Genomic DNA, 21,079 nt, shown 5'->3' with positions numbered 1-21,079 from the left:
GGCTAAAGACATGAAGAGGTTAGGAATGGCCTGTCATGGGTGAGTTACTTTCAACTTGCTCCCTCCTAATACGGGAGAGAGCAGGTCCCTGGTTCTGAACCTAAACCGTGGCAGCTCTTTCCGCGAGGGCCATCGTCTCCAGGGCTCACACAGGTATCGGGGCAAACGCTGCTCTCTACCTACAGGGAATAAAGAGCATTCTCAGGACATGTCTCCAGTTTAAAAAGAACACATGAGAAAAACAGGCCTATAAAGGATCACACGAAAACTTTTAATTGAGCAACTTTATTCAAATAATTTCGATACCGAGAACTCAGAGCCATTTCAATGGGACCAATTTCACGGAAATTTGCTTTGAAGGGCAGGGAAGTGAATCCAAGTCTCACATATTCTTGAGGATTAAAAGAAAAACAAAAAACTCACACACGTAGAGTAAAGGTGAAGAGGGACAAAAGTCTAAAAGAAGTTGGCTATATACTTCTCCAGCTTTGAATTCTTCTAATACAAAATCACTTTTCTCTTCCATCTTGAAAGACGTGTTGTTCTTTCCTTTAGAAAAAGAAAAAAAAAAAGTGACAAGGGAAATGATTTCAGTACAATTCCACTAGAATTCCCAAGCCACCGAAAGCTGGACTGTTTTATATTTATTCCACTGCCTATATGTAAATATTGGTGGGTCCACTAGAGAAAATGCCACCACACTGAATAAACAGCGTAAGGGAGGTAAAGACCCATCCGAAGGCAATCCCCCTGGGCAGGCGGGTAAGCCAGTCGTTACGCCCACTGGCTTCAAATCCTGGCCCAGCCTCGAGTGCGAGTGTGGACTCAGGAGTCCTGAGGCTTCAGCTACATTCGCTTATTTGTAACATAAGACACAGAACCTGCCTACTGGATGACAGCGATCTCATCAGACGGTTCCTGTGCGGGTTGAGGCAGAAGGGTGTAAAGAAGGTTCCACACAGAAAGCACTCACACGTTAGCCATTCAAATTCCTTCTGTAGTCACAGCTCGGGAAGATTTGGTCCCTTCCCTTAAGACATTTATGATTTAAGTAGGGAGAAAAGAAAAATATGGAAATGGTTAAGAATGTTTGTATCACGGGTTCAGACGGAATTGCGAAGGGCCCCCGGGGGCGGCCACCGCGACTTATCAAATTCCAGGGGAGCCGGGAGGACCCCACGGAGGGCTGAGTTCTCCCCGTGCTTCACTGCTGGGCACACGAGGCATGGCTCATGGCCGTGACCTTGGTGTCTGCTCCACGTGGCCCTGGATGGGCAGGTGAATGAGAAGCGCGGGGCGGGGGGTGGGGGGGGGGCTCCCGAGGTGGGAAGCAGGGGTCGGGTGCAGCTGAGGCACAAGAGGGCGGGGGGCAGTGACCCCGCCGCGCTGGCCGGGCCAGCGGGCGGCCTGACCTGCCGGCAAACCTGGGGACAAGGTGGGAAAGCCACAGAGGTGAGCCTGAGGGGCACGACACGTAGAGAACAGGTCAGGAGGGTGCGTGTGAGCGGGTGCAGGCCTAGACAAGCAGGGCCGGAGGGACAAGGGCGCTCTGGCAGGTCGGGGCTGGGCCACCTCGGGCACGGCTCTCACCTGAGGAGCTGCCTTCGGTGAAAACCAACCCCCTCTCCGCTGAGAAGGAAGGTCAGGTGTCCCCCGAGTGCCTGCCACGGTCCCCGAAAGCCTCAACCCCACAGGACTCGGAACGTGGCTCCGCGCTGCCCTGCAGGTGGCCTGGCCCGAGACGGGCGCAGGCAAGGAGCCCGAGGCCCGGACAAAAGGGGAAGAGCCAGCCACCCGGCAGACCGACGACTCGGCCCTCGGCGGGGCCTCCTGGGGCGCAGGCCGCTCTCCCGGTCTGGGAGACTCCCCCACTTTGCTCCAGCTCCACACCGGGCCTCACCCGAGGTCCCTGACCTCAACCCTTGACCAGAAAGACCAATCACAAGGCGGGTCCGCTTCACCTGACCAAGGCTGCCTCGTGGTTAGGGCCACAGGCCGTGTGGTGCCTGTGGAGCCAGACCGCAGGCTGAGAAAACAGGGGCAGCCGAAGACCGCGGAAGCGAGAGGACAAAGGACCGGACCATGATTCTGACCTTGATGAAGCGGTCAGCCAGCTTCAATGCCGGCTTCCTGGGCTCATTCGGGGGCGGGGGGCGGGGGGGGGGGGGGGCGGTCGTCTTCCTCACCCAGCCCCATTTGTAGCCAAAGCACCGGCGGGTTTTGGAAATACCTGCCGAGAGGGGAGCCACGTGGGTCCGAACGCTGAGAAGCGCGAGTGGGCAAAGGCAGGGCAGGAGCAACGGGGTCACTGAGGGGCGGGGACAGTGACAACTCAGGGCTCATCGGGGCTCATCTGGGAGAGGAACGCACTGTCCCCGGGGATGGGTCACAGGACAAACAGGCACAGGTGGAAAAGGAGAACACAGACACTCAGGGCAGAGGAGGCCCGTCTGAACGACCGCCGAGGGGGCCGGCCATCCGCACGGGCAGAGGAGGGGAGAGGAAACCTCACCACCAATGCATTAAACCCCACACGTGCACCCGTCGGAAGGGCCGCGTCGTCCGGGACCCCGGCTCGCAGACCCACCAAGTGCGCGCTGGAAGGCCCGGAGCTCACGAGATGAAGTCTAACAGCCCGCGGCGACCCGTCCCACCTCACCGCCACTGGAGAAAGCAGAGTGGCGCTCGTACGTGCGAACCTGACCTCCGTGATCTGTGCAGACGCAAGTGCCGGCCGAGGTGGGACGGCCCAGGTGCACCTCAAAGCCCAGCACGGATACCGTGGCCCCGGCGGGCCGCCCCCGCTCCGGACCCACTAGGGGATCCAGAAGTACGAGGAAAGGCACTGCTTCCAGATCAGTTCTGCTCTACGACAGCTGTTTTCTGAGCGAGACCAGGAGAGGTCGGGAACGACAGTGTGACAAGGACAGACCGAGCCCTCCTGAGGCTTTTCAGAGAAGTCCCCTAAATGCATCCCAGGGGAAAACGTGAGGACATGTCCAGCCCCACCATGATGCATCTCACACAGGGACATGTGCTTGATATACATGCTGATTTCAGCAGAAGGAAAAGAATCTGGGAGAAGGTTTGGAAAACGAGCACAGAAGCATCCTGTCGTAAAACACCCACATTCAACGAACGGAAACGCACCTTTTTTTCTCAACTGGGCTGTGAGGAGACGACCTCTCCCCCGGCCTTGGGATGGGCTGGCCCACCACTCTCGAGGAATCCTGGGAACTGGCCCACTGTCCACACGGCACAGAATCTGATAATCGGCGTCTCTTTGGAGGGGACCGATGGCCCCTAGCGGCAGTGAGCACAAGGCGTGTTAATGGCTGAGCCTCGGTGGCGGTTAAGCGCAGTGGATGTTCTATGCTCTGCTGGGGTGACGCCGACAGCTTTGGGGGACTTTGGAAGCCAGAGTCTGGGTTTAATGTTCCTAAGGTGCCTCTCTGATGCTGAACTTCCAAACTTGCTTTATCTGGACACGCTCCAACGCGTAAAAGTGCCTTCGTCCGCGGAGGCGATTGTTGGCAATACTTTTGATGAAGCTTGTCAAATTTTTCTTTTATTTCCTTGTAACGATCTCGGCCACAGCTTAGAGGCTGCACCCCTGCTACTGAAGTAGGTCTGTTGGGTGATGCAGACTTTCTAAGTATTCCAAGACTATTGTTTCCCTGAAAAAGGAGTGTCTGCTCAGAGCGGCGTGGGCTCTGCACGGGGCTGGTCTCTGGAAGCGGGGGAGGGGAACCCCTTCTCTGCAGGCATCTCCCTGCTCCCCTGGCTCGATCGCCCAGCTCTTCCAAGGCCTCATTTAACCTCTTAGCTGCTGCTGTGCCGAAGGTTCCACTGAGCCTGCGGGTTTCGAAGCCCCGGGGGCCACGAGGGCTCGCCGGACCACCCCTGTACACGTCCACGGCCGAGGATCCCGGGAGGGAAGTCAGGACTGGCTGCTTCCGGGGACTGGGGCAATACTCCTGATGAAGCTTATCAAATCTGCTTTCAATTTCCCTGTAATGACTCCCTCGCTTGCCTGGGAGTATTCTTGGTGTGGAAACGATTTTTACAGGGGAAATGAACCACTTTAAGGCCTTGTATCTATTCTTCTGATGCAGATGACACACGGCACGGGAGTCTCCATAAGGCAACAAAGAACGCCCCTCGGGTGTTAAACTCCTCAACTCCTTAAACTCTTTCCAACTTGGACCCCATTTAAGGGCCTGGGGTTTGTTTACTTCGAGAAAAGCTTTGTCCAGTTTTAAACCCGTCTTCTGGCCAGAAGCGTCTAGTACGTTCTCACAATCTCTTAAGGCGCCCCTGTCCCTCCCTGGCCCGGCACGGACTGGGAGCCTCTCCCGGGAACCCCTGTGAGGGCGCCTGCCGCCTCGGCAAGGAGTCCCGTTCACTCTGCTCCTGGAGCATCTCCTCCTCGAGCTCCAGTTGTGAAGGACAAACGAGGTTTTGGTGGAGAGGATACAGGACGGCTTTGCGCTCAGCAGCAGGCTCATCGAGTGCAGCATGCCCGCGTACAGGTCGCTGATGGTCACGTCACAGATGTCGTCGGGCTCGAAGGACAGGCTGCTTGAGAAGCTGTGCCCCCCGGTCCCTTGTAACGAGACACTGGCACTTCTAGGCACCACGGCCAGGTCTGCTGAGCAGGGGCGTGCAGCCGGCTTCACTGGGCCACCAGGACTCTCTCCGGACACACGGCCACGGCGTCCTGGAGGGAAACACACAGAGCGAAGTGTTACCGTTCAAGACGGTCCATCTGTAGAGACCACAGAACGAAAAGGGTGGATCGTGAAGACAATTCAAAGAACAAGAGAAAAAACTCCACGAAAACGTGAGAATAGATTCTCCTCCGAGATTTCTTTCTAGTTATCAAACTCTAATTCCTACTTTCGACCCCAGCTTCCCCAAAGGGGTCTTCCTCCCCCGTGTGATGGTTTACACGTTGGATGCCCTTTCAAAGTCTAATTAGAAACCCAACAATTACGCCGATTACCTGTGGGGACAGGTGACGGAGGCAGAGGACTCCTGAATATGCCTCTTCGTACAGCTTTGACCTTCACATCATGTTAAATGTTTTATAGATTTAAAAAATAAAATTAAACCGGGGCGTCTGGGTGGCTCAGTCGATGGAGCGTCCGACTTCAGCCCAGGTCATGATCTCACGGTTCGTGAGTTCAAGCCCCATGTCGGGCTCTGTGCTGACAGCTCGGAGCCTGGAGCCTGCTTCCAATTTTGTATCCCTCTCTCTCTGTCCCTATCCCCCTCATGCTCTGTCTCTTTCTCTCAAAAATTAATAAATGTTAAAAAAAAAAAAGTAAATAAATAAATAAATAAAACCAACAAGGATAAGGAGAACTCTAGAAGTGAAAAAAAAAAAAAAAAAAGAAAAAAGAAAAAAAAAGAACCCAAGTGTGTATCGAAGTGATGACAACGGAAAGAGAAAAAAGGATCTGAGTGACTTTGAACACAATCCTCTGAACGTGCACCCTTGGTGGGATACTGTCTGAGCATCCAAGAGCTGCTCAGGACTCCTGAACCTTCTTCAGCAGACTGGCAAGCATGTGGCAGCAGGGGCCATGGTTCCGAAATCAGTCCTCACTGCACGACCAACCAAATGAGTGCAGGACTTTGGTGCTGGCCACACCTGTGGGGTCAAGGTCATGGTGGGGGGACAAAGTGCTCAAAAAGAGACAGGACAGGCAGGCCAGAGGTCAGGGAAGCCAGCACGAAGGGCTCCTGCAGGCTGATCTGGGACAACTGGGCATCAGTGGCTACTAATATGTGAATTAAAAAAAAAAAAGCCCATGGGTTCTTATTGATTCTAGAAAAAAAATTGTTTTTAAAAAAGTGAAAGCATGTGGGGATAAAGGAAGGAACAGAATTAGGGCACGAAGGGCCTCGGCGTCTGCTTACGGAAGGATGCCAACAGGTACACACGGAAGGAACGGCCAAGCCAGGGAAGGGTTTGCGGGCGGGGACGCAGGCGGGAGTCGTGGCCCGGCGCCGAAGCCTCGGGGTGGGGTTTGCGGGGACCCAGGTGACGGGCACCCGCAGACGATGCCAAGGAGAGGGCACTTCTGTAGTGAGAAACCTAGCGGGTCCTTCCTTAGCTAAGTGGCCAGGCTCATGTGTCACCAACAACGGGACAGAGTGACGTGATGTCCTGAGAGAACACACCGTCGCCTGGGCAGCATTTTTGCCAAAAGTGTTTAACATGCACTTAACCTTAGAGGAAACCACCAGAGGAGTAAATTGAGGGACGTGCTGCAACACTGCCGGCGGCCGGGACTCTTCAGGAAAGTCGTGATAGGAAGGTGCCCACAGAGACAGAGCTCGGCGAGGAGCTTTCTGGACTGCGGTGCGGGAAACGAGTAGGCCCTGGCATGCGCCCCGCCCGCCGCAGCCGCGTCCCTGGGCCTAGGAGACCTGCAAGCACTTAAGGAGAACACGTATGTGACTGCAGATGACGTACATGGTGTGCGCATGTCCGCGTGTGCACGTGTGTGCACGTGCGGGGGTGCTGTGTGCGTGGGCGTGGGCGCTGGGTGTGCAGGGGACGGAGAAGCAACTGCGACAACAGGCTGATTGTCAAATAAACGCGAGCAGAGGGTGTAGGAATCCTGTGTTTCCGGAGAGTCAAAATCTTTCACCGCGGTAGGTTGAGCTGAGGAGCTAACCAGCAGTTAGCGCGCTGGAGTCCCGGGGGAAACAAGCAGTTTGCCGACTACACCGGAGGCTTTCGCCTTTAGGTGCCGGTGTCTCTCACAGTTTATGTCAAGCACACGACAGGGTGCCCGGCGGTGGGGGCGCCGCGGCTCTGCCAACAGCGATCGGGAGGCGGTCCACGCAGTTTCTGTGTCGCACTTACCAGGGGCAGGCCCGGCAGGCGAGGCCAGGGGAGGGCTCAGTGTCACGCGTGTGTCCTCTCCACCTCCGTCACCAGCACACTGAAAACAAAGCCCGCGATGTGAACACGTGTCGACTCTGGGCGCCCTCAGACGCCCCCCGCCGCAGTGCCGAGCCCCGCGGGTCGGCGAGGTCGGCTGCTCCTCCCCGACGCAGCGGCCGCGGCCTCCGGCCATGGTGGGGGGAGGTGTCTTAGTAACCTCTGGGAGCTTGGCCCACGTGACCTCCAGGCTACCCCCCCCCCCCCCCCAGGATGCCCTCCTGCTGCTCCAGGTTAAAGGGAAAGGCCGTTCCCGGTACCCCCACCAAATCAACGGGCCTCAGACCCAGCGTCCTCGCCGGTCAGCAGCGCAGTAAGGAAACGTCTATGCTCTTGTTTGCTGCCTTTGAGATAAAGTAGTCAGTCATCCCACAACGAGTACCTCCTACTTATTTGACATGAAGATGTTTTCTTTATGGGAAGACGTGACAGAAACTAGGGTTGGCACCCTTGCTCTGTCGGTCACGCTCTGGGAGCCCCCGCGCGCTCCACGGCAAGGTGACCGTGGACAGGGTGGAAGGGGGGAGAAGTGGGGCGGTGGGGGCAATCCCTTCCCCAGAGGGTGGGGCCCCCTACGTTTCTGTGAGCACCCCCCCCCCAGAACAGTGGGCGACGGAGGGCGCACCCCACGGGTTTCCCTGATCGCCCCCACAAGGCGAGCGTCCGTCTGCAAGCCTGGGAGAGAAACGGTTGGGAAGCAATTGCTCCAAAGGCTCCTTACAGGCTCCACGGAGAGCGAACAAAAACCTGATTAACCCACCTCGGTGTCACTAGGTTATGATTCAATTATCTGAAGACACGTCCTGGGAAACACATTACCTCTAAACACCCTTCATCCTGTAGCAATATATCCACTTGGGTCAAGTACTTCCTTCGTAACTCATTTTTCAAAGGGCTCCAGGGCTCTGCAGGCTGACACAAGAGAGAATCAGTGTTCTTAAGAGCTTTTGGGTCCGGATGAGCTCTCAGATTCTCGAGCTAGCTGGCAAGTTCATTAATTACACGTGGGTAAATGAAGCCCCTCGAAGTCATTTTTCACTCCTCCCTGTTAGCGGTGCAAAGTGGGCCCGCCCCTCTGAAAATCCACCTGACCCAGAAATCCAACTTTAGATAATTCATCCAGTGGCAACAACCCCAAAGTAAAAAGACAAAAAAAAACCCCAAAACACAAAAACCACCCTCATAAGCCTGTTGGGAGGTGTGTGATGGCATTGCTAGGAAACAATTCAAAACCATCTGAATATTCTTGGGTGAGCTCAGGACTCAACGATTAGCATTAGTCCCAATCAGTGTGCTCACAGGAAAGGACATTCAGCACTCTGGCTCAGGAGGCAGGCCCCCCATTCCCTTCCTGCCCACGCCCTGGGGACAGGGGGGTCTTGACCCTCACTCTCTGCACCTCAGTGGCTGCAGACCAGGGATAACACACACGCACACTGTTCAGGAAGTTCTTTACATCTGGGGGCACCTCGCCCTGCACCACCGCCCCCCCGTAATGCTCCAAAACGTACAGCCTTTCCCCCGGACCCCTGTCACTACCTTATTTAGTTAGACGCCACAAGTCACACATTGGGTGTTTGGGCAAATTCTTCACAAAAAGAGCAGTTTTCGAGAAAAGCCACACACAGCGGCCATTCTAGCGTCTGAGTCTGGGGCCAGGAAAGACCCCCCAGCAGACTGCGTTCTTTGTGTATTCCCGTGCATCCCACTGGAAGGAAGGGGAGATGAGACCCCGTCGGGGGAAGAGGAGACAGGTGGTTCCTGGCACCACGGGGGCACCCTGGGAGACACCGAACAATGGCCTGATCTCGCGACCTCGTGGACTAAATGGGCTTCCAAGGGCTGACCTGGAAATACTTCTTAGAAACACCTTCCTTATGACATTGTCTCTTCGGGCAAAGACCAACTTAGAGCCTAACTTTCAACACCGCGTGCTCGATCAAGGGTACTGGGCACACCGTGAACTGTGACGGTTCCGTCTGCACAGGGAACACCACCCGACATACATGTGAGTTCAGGAAATCCGGCTTGAACCGGGGGCAGTAAGGGCTGCCACGCACCAGATGGAAGGAGGCCCCTGCTGCCTTGAGGGATGTGAAGGGAGGACCAGAGACGGGAGGGGTGGTGTCAGCAAAGGGTGAGCCTCCCAAGAGGACTTCAAAAAAGACACCGGACATGAGGACACACACACGCACCCCAAGCCCTGGCTCGGTCCCTTCGTCACAAAGGGCAGGTCTTACCGTGAAGGCCCCAGCAACTACATCTTCCAGACACAAAGACGCATCATCACCGCTTTTTGAATCTAAAAGCAAAAAAAAAGGAAATCTCAATCAGAATTTTATTTATTAAAATATTTTTAAATTTTTATTTATTTTTGAGAGAGAGAGAGAGAGAGAGAGAGACAGAGTGTGAGTGGGGGGAGGGGCAGAGAGAGAGGGAGACACAGAATCCGGAGCAGGTTCCAGACTCTGAGCTGTTAGCACAGAGCCTGACACGGGGCTTGAACTCACGAACCGTGAGATCATGACCTGAGCTGAAGTCGGGCGCTTAACCGACTAAACCCCCAGGCACCCCAAGAATTTTAAAGAAAGCTTGCGTTTTGCTCTCAAGAATAGTTTTTACACCCCTCGAGTATGTTCTAGGGTGCTCCCTTTAGTAAGGACACAGCCATCTGTCGCTGTCCTGATTATCAGTAATGCAACAAGTGCATCAGAACAGGAACACGCCTCAGGGGGTAGAGACCAGAGAAGCAGCTTTCTGTCACGTTGAGTGCCTTCGGTGGCTTCTGGTCCTCGGAGCTGGGTCGCTCTAGCCCAGCACCGTCCTAGTCTGTGATGGCAGAAAGTTCCCTGCCTGCCGCCTGGTATGGCAGCCACCGGCCACGTGTGGCTCGTGAGGCACATAAATAAAATTTTCCATTTGATTTAACTTTCAGTTCCTCTGACTCTCCACAGGAGGCTGGAGCCACCACACCGGACAGTGCAGCTCTAGGATAAACATTTCTAGTTATTTTGAGCATCCAGAAACTCACGGACCTAAGGATCTGTGGGGCCAAAATCTCGATCAACACCAGTCAACAGATAACACCTGTGAATAAACACCTTCCTTAAGGTCCAATTCTACCCTGAATGACTGCCAGTTTTCCCCGTGGGACTCAACCCATTTTACAGACGGCTAGAGCAGGCAAGGTGCCGGACGAGGGCTGGGGAGAGCGGACAGAGGCTGCAGGTCGGGGCCGGCAGGAGATGGGGGTTCAGGACCAGTTACAAACCTGTCTACCCAGCTGGCTAACTGCTACCAGGAGGAGAGCCGGTGTAGACAGCTTGGGTGAAAGTGGGGGGTCTGTTCTGATGGCAGGTGTCAGCAGGGGCGGGGCTGGTACCGTGGGGGTGCGGTGGGGCACGGGGGCAGAGTCGCACAAGGGACGGTGGGAGGCAAAGGCACAGGAGGGGGACGTCTTGCGTATGAGGAGGGCAGGAGGGGCTGGGTGTCTGGCTCACTGAACAGGGAAGACGGTGGTAGGCCTGAGCCAATAGGAATTCTGCTAGGTTGACCTTTCCAGTTTAGATTTGCCGAGTTTAGACAAAGTCTTCAAGAAGAGAGGCTGACAGGCAGTAAACACATGCAGACTGGGTCTGGGATGGGGGTTCCGCCAGAGTGAGGGGCTCAGACCAATCTCAAGAAAGGGCATCCAGTGGAGAGGGGAGTTAAGAGGGGCTGGGAAGGAAGAAAACCCAGCGGGCACAGGGCCACAGGCCAATTACAGGATTTCCAGAAGCTTCAAATGTCACCAACAGGGCAATGGGATAGAAGCCACAGGATGCCAGTGGGAGTCGCCAATGGGGGAGGCTGGGACCACGGAGAGCTACGCCTTCCCGATGGAGCCCGGAGCCTGCACAGAACTGGCGGAAGAGAGGGTGGCAGTGGAGCAGAGCATCGGCTATAAGTTTGTTCGAGAAGGGAAGTGACCCATGGCAGGTGGCTACAGAGGGACACGGGACCGGGAGAGCCGTGAACTCTTCTGTGTGCTTAAGGTGGAACCTGAGCACGTCCAAACAGATGCATCCAGGGCAGACAGAGACACCAGAGAGAGAAAGATGGTGATGACAGACTCCCCGGAAAACAGGCTAGGCTGGGGTTTGGGCAGCAAAACGTTCTGTAGAAGTCAGCAGTTCAGGGGCGCCTGGGGGGAGCTCAGTCGGTTGAGCGTCCGACTTCAGCTCAAGGTCATGATCTCGCAGTTTGTGAGTTTGAGCCCCGAGTCAGGCTCTGTGCTGACAGCTCAGAGCCTGGAGCCTGCTTCGGATTCTGTGTCTCCCTCTCTCTCTGCCCCTCCCCGACTTGTGCTCTCTCTCTCTGTCTCCCAAAAACAAATAAAGGTAAAAAAGAAAAAAAGTCAGCAGTTCAAACACGGCCTGCACGGCAAATCTGGCACTTCATTATATTTTTGACATTAATTTTTTTACGGAGGGGGCAATAAGTTAAAAACCGATGGGAGGGCGTATGTCCATTACTCAAGAACGCTTGAGCACTGTTTCTGTGTAAGCGCCACGGACGTAACAGCAAGACAGCTCCTTTGGGGAGGGCAGACAGTAGTGACAGGCACTTTAAGATGCTCCCACTTTTAAAAAAGCCTTGGAAAAAGTCATCGTGAGGAATCTGGGCTTTAAATGCCATCACAGGGACGCATGTCCCTCCCGACCACAATTCCTAGTGCAGGGACACTCACCCACTCCCAGGACTCGTGTGCTGGGCTCAGGAAGCGCCAGACCTCGGGCTTCGGCTTCCGCGGGGTCACCGCCACTCCTGCTGTCTGGGGCATCCTCGAAAGTCTTCACTGGGGAGTCCTCGAAAGCACGGAAGTGGATAAAGACACGCTTGATTCAGTGAGAACACATTTCAAAGCCACCGTAACAAACCTACACTCCTTCCTTTAGCATATGAGAGAGCAGGGGTCTCATAGGCCTCTCTTCTGGTACAGTTTGTGAGTTTGAGTCCTGCATCGGGCTGTCGGTGCCGAGCCTGCTTTGGATCATCTGTCCCAGCTCCTCTCTCCCTGTCCCTCCCCTCGTTCTCTCTCTCAAAAATTAAAGATTAAAAAATAATAAATAAATAAGTAAATAAGTGTGACTGAATTATACAATGGATGATGAAAAGAAATGATCACAGTGTATAGTATGTAAAGAAGAAGGGGTAAAAATATGTGTATTATAGGTGGGAATTACATTATACTAAAATATCATCAGTGACTATAGGAGTCAGGTTGATTTTAATGGTTGTATGTATTTCTAACATTTGTACAACCAAACGTATTATGGGTGTGATTCAAATAATCAGGAAGAAATTTTATTTCAGAACTGCTGTTCCTTGCTTTGGAACCCTAACCCTGACGTTTTCGTTCTGGGGTACAGGCTTCTGGGCTGGGAGGCAGTCGTTAAGGGAATTCTAGACATCCCTGCAAAAAAATGACGGTAGCAAGACTCCGTGGGTCTCCCAGGAGGCGGGCAGGCTGTATCGGCACCTCCCGTGAACATAACAGGCCGAGGTGCCCCAGCATCAGCGGATGCATCCGGGAGAAACCACACCGGCGTTTTGGAAAACAGCTCCATGCGGAAAGAAGCGTGGCCCTGTACCCTCTCCCTACTCTCTTCCCCTTGCAGAAGAGAAAGGAGGCATGTTTCTTTCCTCAAAGGAACTGGGTTGGGGCTTTTCTGTAAAGGACCCAACAAACTAAGCTCACAGATGCAGCTAAGGCTGGGGCAGGGGCAGGGGCAGGGGCAGCAGCAGGGGCAGCTTTCTCCCACTGGCCAGCCCTGCATGTGGGGCTGTTGTCAAGAACCCCTTGGCCTACAGCAGAGGAAACGGGGGCAGAAAAGGCTTAAACATCAGCGCAGCTCCTCCTGCTACCTGACGAGCAACAGGAGAAAAACTTCTCAGCAAATCCTTAGAGGAAAAGGGGGGAGTTCAGGTGAGAAAGACCTAGAACAGAAGCCCCGTGGCGACCTCGGTGCAGTCACAGCTAACCTACGCCTTTATTCACATCGATATTCCCGCACGGCAGCACATGGCAGCAATAAAAACGGATATTAAATACCTGGATTTGTCCTTTGTTTTTCTCCTTTACTAGTCCTCCACCCCAAATTCTCAATCCTTCAGAAAAGAAACGAGAAAAGTTACCGCTTAAACAACCCTGACCGCTGAATGTCTGTTCAGTCCGCATTCAGAGAAAACCAACGTGATGGGCCAGAGAAAGACGTCATCTACGGAAACCAAGCCGCGATCCTGATACCTGTTGTTCTCATCTTTGTGAGGCTGGAAGTCTTTTTTTTTTTTTTAATTAAGATTAGGGGCGCCTGGGTGGCTCAGTCGGTTGAGCGTCCGACTTCGGCTCAGGTCATGATCTCGCGGTCTGTAGGTTCGAGCCCCGCGTCAGACTCTATGCTGACAGCTTGGAGCCTGGAGCCTGTTTCGGATTCTGTGTCTCCCTCTCTCTCTGACCCTCCCCCGTTTGTGTTCTGTCTCTGTCTCAAAAAAATAAATAAACGTTAAAAAAATTTTTTTAAATTAAGATTAGACAGGGGCTCCTGGGTGGCTCAGTCGGTTAAGCATCCAATTTCGGCTCAGGCCATGATCTCGCGGTCCGTGAGTTCGAGCCCCGCGTCGGGCTCTGCGCTGACAGCTCAGAGCCTGGAGCCTGCTTCAGATTCTGTGTCTCGCTCTCCCTCTGCCCCTCCCCTGCTCACGCTCTGACTCTCTCTGTCTTTCAATAGTAAATAAACATTAAAAAAAAATTAAGATTAGACAGAAATCTGTCATTAATGGAAATCTCCTACCTAGGAGGCAGAGTATCCAATTCCGTCATTAAGCCCCAGAGTTAAGCAGAAACAAGGAACACACATGTGCCAAGTATCGTACTCAAAATATATTTATTGAGAGCAATCTATATACTATGTATAGACTGGAAGCACTTTCTGAGGGCAATATAGATGTCTAGAACAAAGCCTAAGCGCAGGGTAAACACGGAGATCAGGAGTCCTGCCACTTACTCGTTAGCAGAACCGGGGCAAGAATACTTAATCTCTCCCTAAACCTCCATTTGCCCCCAGGTAAATTCAAGTGGACAAGAAGGGATCCTTGGGTTGAGATGGTTGCCAACGAGGACACTAGCAAACGTTCACACACGGCGCTTACAATGCTCCAGGCTCTATTCTAAACACTTTCCAAGTACACCTCATTCAGTGTGTACAACTCACCTGTACAGAACTCCTACTTTCCAAGTTCACTGGCCAGACGGAGACACAGAGGCAAGGAGTGGGTCCAGCAACCAGCCCGGGCTGCTCGGCCATGTGGTGGAGCCAGGCTGGGAACCTAGGGGAGTGACTCTCTGTGCTCCTGGCCCCTGTGCCCTGTGGCCTTTCTGGAACAGAGTGAGGCTGTGCAAATGTGCTCCGTCAGGTCAAGGCTTTGCCAATTTGGCTAAGTGACATGGGGCTGGTTCCTTTACGTTTCCCTGGGCTAAGTGACATGGGGCTGTTTCCTCTCTGCTGCATCCTCTGCTAGGAAACCATGATCTTAAGGACAGCACCTACCCCAAAGGGCTGTTGAGAATCAAAAACACAAGACTCTCAGAAGCAAAGGGCACACTTTAGCTATCCACACATGCGAACAACTATTCCTCCCCTCCTGTCCTCGTCATAATCGGTGTGGGAGTGTTAGCTCCGATCTATACCGTACGGCGTTGCCTTAAATCGGGAGTTTATGCTACAAGGGTGATCAGCTAACCCTAATCACGGTGGCGCTCCCCTGAGTACCTCTCCAGGCTGAGCAACAGGACAGAGGAACTGTACTATCAGCAGCCGGGAGCTCGTTAGACCTACTCAATCCGCACCCAGCACCGATGCCAGAGGCCTCAGGGATCCGTTTTAACAGGCTGTTCTCATTAAACTGGAGTCAGAAGTGAGTTTCAGCAGTGAAGTTAGTGGTATTCTAGATATGTGGAGTGGCCAGACCATTCCTTGCGTAAACAGCGCATCAGAACATAGTGAATGAAGCCTGTTGATGGCTCCCTGGGAACGATTCCTACCCAGCCCTGGGTCCTGCCTTCGGGTTAGATTTGTCATTGCCTGATGAGACCAGAGAGTAACAGAGGCCTGGAGCTGGACTATCTTAGCTTCTGTCTTCACGAACTTTTCACCCAAGGTGTGGCTGGGCCAGCTAAAAATGCAGAGAGCTCAAACTTTATTTAACTTCAGAAGCAGATCTTATGAAGCTTTTAGTGCCTGTCTGTCCAATGCAGAGCGGAACTGGATCTGAGATCTGCCTTCATTAGCAGGTCCTAATGAGTTGGTGACAAGACAGAGGGGGAGGAACTGACGTCACCCAGTGCAAACTTTCTTCACCCAGCTACCAAAGAGAATCCAGGAGATTTAAGTCAGCTTACAACATCAACCACTGAACAGAATCGCTCCTTCTCCTTATATTCACGTCAAGTTCCAAGTACTCAGAATCTCAAGGAGGACAGCTAATACTCCAAGTCAAACAGGTCAAAAAGTAGTCAGTAAGAGTGATTACAAGAGCCGGGCCTTGTTCCAAGAGCTTCACAAGGAGCTCCTGTAACTTACAACATCCCCATCAAGTAATCTACTTGATCTTCCCATTTGACAGGTGAAGAAACAGAGACACAGCCTTGGCTGTTAAAGCAACCAGCCCACAGGGTGCCTCGGGTGGCTCAGCTGGTTAAGTGTCCGACCTTGGCGCAGGTCACGATCTCCCGGCTTGTGGGTCTGAGCCCCGTGTCGGGCTCTGTACTGATGGCTCAGAGCCTGGAGCCTGCTTGGGATTCTGTGTCTCCCCTCCCTCTCTGTCCCTCCCCCTGCTTGCACTCTGTCTCTCTCTCTCTCTCTCAAAAATAAACTTAGAAAAAAATTACAACCCCCCCTCCCCACCCCAAAACCCAAAAACATCCCAACCGGCCCAGACCGACAGGGTCAGACAGGGGTATTTTTAACCAGCGTGCGTCTATGGACCTGCAGTATTCTGTTTTTAATAGGTAATTTAAAAAATAAGTAATTTATAGGCTCAAGGGAACTAGGAATGTTTTAGTTCTTATTAGGCGGACAACATTTTCACAAGAGAGCAGGGATAGCATTTCAAACTCTGGGACGACACTATCCTGTTCACACTCTGAACTGTAAACATTCAGAAGTGGGGGGATGACTCCGTACCCTGGGGTGTCTCATAGGTCAGCGTGGACATCTGCACCAGCGGGGCATCCTCGAAGGGCTGGTTGTACTGCGGGAGAGAAAGGGGCATCCCCTCAGCTCCGAGGGCCGCGAGGAGGCCCTGACCCGGCTGAGGAGGCGCCAGCACAAGGCTGGAAGTCTGCAGGCCCCCCCAAACCCGCCCGCCTCCCTCTCGCCCCCAAACCACCTCCCCTGTCTACCCCAGCGCCCCCAATCCCGCTGCCTCCTCTCCACCCCCTCTCCCCTCCCCTTCCCACCCCGCTCCCCCACCTTCGGCCCCGCGCTCGGCCGCCTCCACCCTTACCCCAGCCCCCAGCCCCGTTTTTCCCCTTCCCCATCGCGCCCGGCCTCCCCGACTCCGGCGGGCCGGTTGGGGGGCGGGGGGCCTACCTTTTCTATCAGCCGCTGCATGCGCGTCTGGAAGCGGCGGCGGCTGTCCCGGAGCTGCCACAGCAGTGCGTCCTCCCCCAGGGGCTCGCCCTCCATGGCTCGAAGAGACCCGCACCCGACTCCAGCGGCAAGACGTACCGCGGCCCCTTCGGCGCCCCGGTTCAAATAACGACTCCCGCCCCCTCTGCTTGCCCTTCCGGCTTGCTATTGGCTGGTGAGGAGAGGCCGGGCGCTGATTGGGCCTTTCAAACGCGTGGCGCGTCTTACTCCCGGCCAATCCGCGGCCGAGCTTCTGCCCCCGCCCCACCCGAGCCCGGCCCGGCCGCGGGGAGGAGGCGGTGGCGGGGGCGGGAGGTGTCCGCCACCGCGCATGGCTTAGGGCGATGGCCCGGTGGAACCGGCTACGTTCCCGTTAATCGGCAGCGCCACTCGAGAACCCTGTGGAATTATGGGATTCCTCCGTTGTGCACCTGAGATGACTGGGTGACTTGCTGGGGGGCGGGGGTCTCGCGTCGGTGTGAGGACCGCTGTCACCCAGATGTTACCTGGCCAGTTTCCTCCCCTGGCCCCCCTCCGGGCCCGACCCGACGCGGTTACGACCCCCGGGCGGGGGAGGGAGGGTGCCCAAGAAAGACACCACCAAATTACCAATGCAAAAGGAGGAGGAAAATGACCATACGTTTAGGAAGAAATGCCATAAATGTTATAGAATCCAGGAAAATAAAATATGTTTATTGGAGCACCCGAACACATAAAGCAAATATTAACAGACCTGAAGGGAGAAAGACACAGCAGTACAATAACAGAGGACTTTAATATTCCACTCACATCAATGCATATACCATCCAGACGCAAATCAATAAGGAAACATTGGCCTGCGTGAAGTGTTAGATCAGATGGATTTGGATACATACAAACAAAACATTCCGTCCAAAAGCAACAATACACATTCTTCTCAAGTGCCCCTGGAACATTCTCTAGGACAGATGGTGTGTTAGGGCGCAAAACAAGTCTTAATAAATCCAAGAAGATTGAAATCATCAAGCATCTTTTCTTAATCACTGAAACCAGTAATCGAGCACATGAAGAACACCGGAATATTCATAACTTTGAGCACCATTAGGTCCCTTGGACGGACTCTTCACCTCCTCTCGGGCCGCACCCCAATCCTATCAGGCCGTTGGGTAGAAATTCGGGGAGAAGTAGGGGGTGAGAACGGTGGGCGCGTGGAGTGGAAGCGTCCAGGGAATATATCGTGAAGGGCACGGAGATGTGCCGCCTGGATCTGCCTTCAAGATGCCCGGGCCGCTGGAGGGCTGTCCACAGGTGCTTACAGCTGGCAGCCTCTTCAGGAACCGCCTCGGTTGCAGAGAGCCCCCTATCCCTGCTGTGCAGCCCCAGGGTGGCCCAAATCCACTGAGAGCTCCAGGGGGGGGACTAGGAGGGCTGGGCCTCCATGTCAAGCAGAGGGCGGCCCTGATGATTCATTCCAGCTCCTGAGCTCTGCATGGGATCGGTGGAGGCAACGTGTCCCCTCTTGATTCGTCCCCGCCCTTCCACAGGTGTCAGTGGTGAGGGCACCTCCTAACAAACACCCTGCACCCTAACTCGGTCTTCCAGTGTGCTCTCTGGAGGACCTTGATGCAAGTGGCCACTGAATCTACACATTCAGTTTCTTGCTTTTCTGACTTTCACAACTAGGCTACGTTTTCTCCCTCTCCCTCCCTTGGGAGTGTTCAGAAATTTAGCATGCTGTTCCCTCAACTCTATGTTTCCACGCAAGTTACTTTCAAACATTTAACTTACCACATGCAGAGATTTGAGACCTCAAAACTGGGCTTTCCCAGAGCTTGGTGCCCACTCCCAGGAAACCACTCCCGGGTTCCAGGGCTACCCTCCCTCGCTTCACTGACTGTCCAAGGATCTGCCTCCGACCCAGGGGTTCCTGGACAGCTTCAGGGGAACGATTTCTCAATCTCAAGTTTATGTCTTTAATTGAAGTTCCTCAAACAGACTCACGTTGGCCAATCCTCTCTGACCCAGCCAAAGCCGATGCCTGACTCTTATCCTTCTGGCCACGTGGTCATCCAGTCCTCTGTGACTGAATTTTTCCCATCCCGTGGTCCAAAGTGGTGGCCCAACTAAGGAAGGAGCCCCGCAAGATGCTTCTGATTTGGCACCATTCTGCACAAACAACCTGCCCCACTGTAGCAGCCTATACATGTGACCTCAGGACCCCAGAGCTGCCGTGCAAACTCCTTCCACAACACTCCCAAATAACAGGGAGGATCGCAACGTCAGTCTGCAATTTCTCTGGCAGCGGAAGGGGCTGGGAACAGCACCCAGGGTCTCACAGAGTTTCCATAGCGGCAGAGAGGAAGGCATGCTCAGCCCTGCAGCCCTATTTCCGCCTCTGGTTGCACCTACACAGCGCTCTCTGCTGGCCTTGACAGAATTTTCAACCCTGGAAGTGTTTAAAATTATGGGCATAGGACAGGGAAGGAAACAATCAACAAAGTTAAAAGGCAACTGACAGAATGGGAGAAGATATTTGCAAATGGCATATTGGATAAAGGGTTAGTATCCAAAATCTATAAAAAAAAACTTACCAAACTCAACACCCCAAGACCAAATAATCCTGTGGGGAAATGGGCAGAAAACATGAATAGACGCTTTTCCAAAGAAGCCATCCAGATGGCTAACAGACACATGAAAAGATGCTCAGCATCACTCAGCATCAGGGAAATACAAATCAAAATCACGATGAGATACCACCTCACACCCATCAGAATGGCTAACATTAACAACTCAGGAAACAACAGATGTTGGCGAGGATGCAGAGAAAGGGGAACACTTTTGCACTGTTGGTGGGAATGCAAACTGGTTTAGCCACTCTGGAAGACAGTATGGAAGTTCCTCAAAAACTTAAAAATAGAACTACCCTACGACCCAGCAATTACACGACTAGGTATTTATCCAAAGGATACAAAAATGCTGATTCAAAGGGGACACATGCACCCCAATGTTTATTGCAGTGCTACAAACATTGACAATAGTCTATTTGACTATCGTCAAAGTATGGAAAGAGCCCAAATGTCCATCAACTGATGAGTGGCTAAAGAAGATATGGCATATACATACAATGGACTACTCCTCCTCGATGAAATCATGCCATTTGCAACAATGTGGATGGAACTAGAGTGCATTATGTTAATCGAAAGAATCAGTCATAGAAAGACAAATATCATATGACCTCACTTACATGTGGAATTTAAGAAACACAGCAGAAGAACATAGGGGAAAGGAAGGAAAAATGAGATGAAAACAGAGAGGGAGGCAAACCGTAAGAGACTCTTAACTATAGAGAACAAACTGAGGGTCACTTGAGGGGAGGTGGGTGGGGGATGGGCTACATGGGGAGCGGGCATTAAGGAAGGCACTTTTTGGGATGTGCACTGGGTGTCATATGTAAGAGATGAATCACTGGGTTCTACTCCTGAAACCAGGACCACACTGTATGTTCACTAACTTGAATTTAAATAGACAAAATAAAATTATGGGCATAGGAAATAATTGTCACTGGAATTGTTTTATGACTGCTCTCATAAAATACGCCTAAATTTTATAAAATTTTTATATAATAGATGGGTGTTTATTCTGCAGCATTTCCATGGATATAATGTGTTGGAAAGGTGTGGAAATGTCACCACCATCTGTGGTTGGGGAGACACAACTTTGGCTGGTCCCAGGGTTGACATAGCCACTGCTATGTCATAGTGAAAACGTCTTTATGAGATGAATTATCAGCCACAGGCAGCAAAGCCCCATCCATTAGGCTGCCAAGAAAAGGGGTCACTCCCTTCCATTGGTCTAGAGCTGATGGAAAGAGACTGTCATAGCTGACCATTTGGGTTTCCAAAAGGTGTCCGTTGAAGCTCACAAAAGGTGTTTATTCTTTGATTTAATGAGTCTACTTTTTGAAATCTATTTTATTTTATTTATAACAATTTTTTAAAAGTTTATTTATTTTGAGAGCGAGTGAGCAGGGAAGGGGCAGAGAGGGGGAGAGAATCCCAGGCAGGCTCCACATTGTCAGCACAGAGCCCTATGTGGGGCTCAGACTAACGAACCGTGAGATCCTGACCCGAGCCGAAACCAAGAGTGGGACGCCTAATTGACCAAGCCACCCAGGCACCCCTGAAATCTCTTTTAAGTACTTAAGCCTGTTGGCAAAGATTTAGGTTAAGGACCTTTAATGAAGCACTGTTTACAAAGTCCAATACTAAAAGGGTGGTTGAATAAATGGCAATAAATATGCACTGAATTCCATTCACAACAATCTTGAGACACTGTATTCATTGCCATCTAAAACGTATATGATTTTTTAGTATAAAAGGTTATAAGCCTGTATTATGTATCTGCCCTTAAAACATACATTGTATGTTTTTAAAATTTGACTATGTTTTGTATCAAAATGTTTCCCGTGTTA

General features: G+C 52.8%; 1 protein-coding gene across 1 annotated transcript; it reads right to left on the bottom strand.

Annotated features, from left to right (window-relative positions):
- Positions 1 to 269: 269 nt before the first annotated feature.
- Positions 270 to 16,762, bottom strand: HJURP (Holliday junction recognition protein). Its single transcript, XM_049614636.1, has 9 exons — positions 16,591 to 16,762; positions 16,183 to 16,249; positions 13,053 to 13,108; positions 11,688 to 11,805; positions 9,199 to 9,260; positions 7,778 to 7,870; positions 6,881 to 6,959; positions 3,151 to 4,720; positions 270 to 549 (listed from the first exon to the last, which is right to left on the bottom strand). Exons 1-9 carry the CDS (start codon positions 16,684 to 16,686, stop codon positions 510 to 512), a joined length of 2,181 nt encoding a protein of 726 aa, XP_049470593.1. The 5' UTR covers positions 16,687 to 16,762; the 3' UTR covers positions 270 to 509.
- Positions 16,763 to 21,079: the final 4,317 nt, after the last annotated feature.

The sequence above is a fragment of the Panthera uncia genome (genome assembly GCF_023721935.1).
Source record: "Panthera uncia isolate 11264 chromosome C1 unlocalized genomic scaffold, Puncia_PCG_1.0 HiC_scaffold_3, whole genome shotgun sequence".
NCBI classification, from domain to species: Eukaryota; Metazoa; Chordata; class Mammalia; order Carnivora; family Felidae; genus Panthera; species Panthera uncia.
The sequence above is the reverse complement of the archived record's forward strand: the minus strand, read 5'-3'. Positions and strand labels throughout refer to the sequence as shown.

What these genes read in the sequence shown, in the direction of transcription:
- HJURP (XM_049614636.1), bottom strand. Translation starts at nt 16,686, where the DNA reads ATGGAGGGCGAGCCCCTGGGGGAGGACGCACTGCTGTGGCAGCTCCGG. An exon ending in TGCAGCGGCTGATAGAAAAG is followed by an intron (nt 16,250 to 16,590) that starts GTAGGCCCCCCG and finishes TCTCTCCCGCAG; the next exon opens with TACAACCAGCCCTTCGAGGA. An exon ending in AGCCCAGTTGAGAAAAAAAG is followed by an intron (nt 550 to 3,150) that starts GTGCGTTTCCGT and finishes CTTTTTCTAAAG; the next exon opens with GAAAGAACAACACGTCTTTC.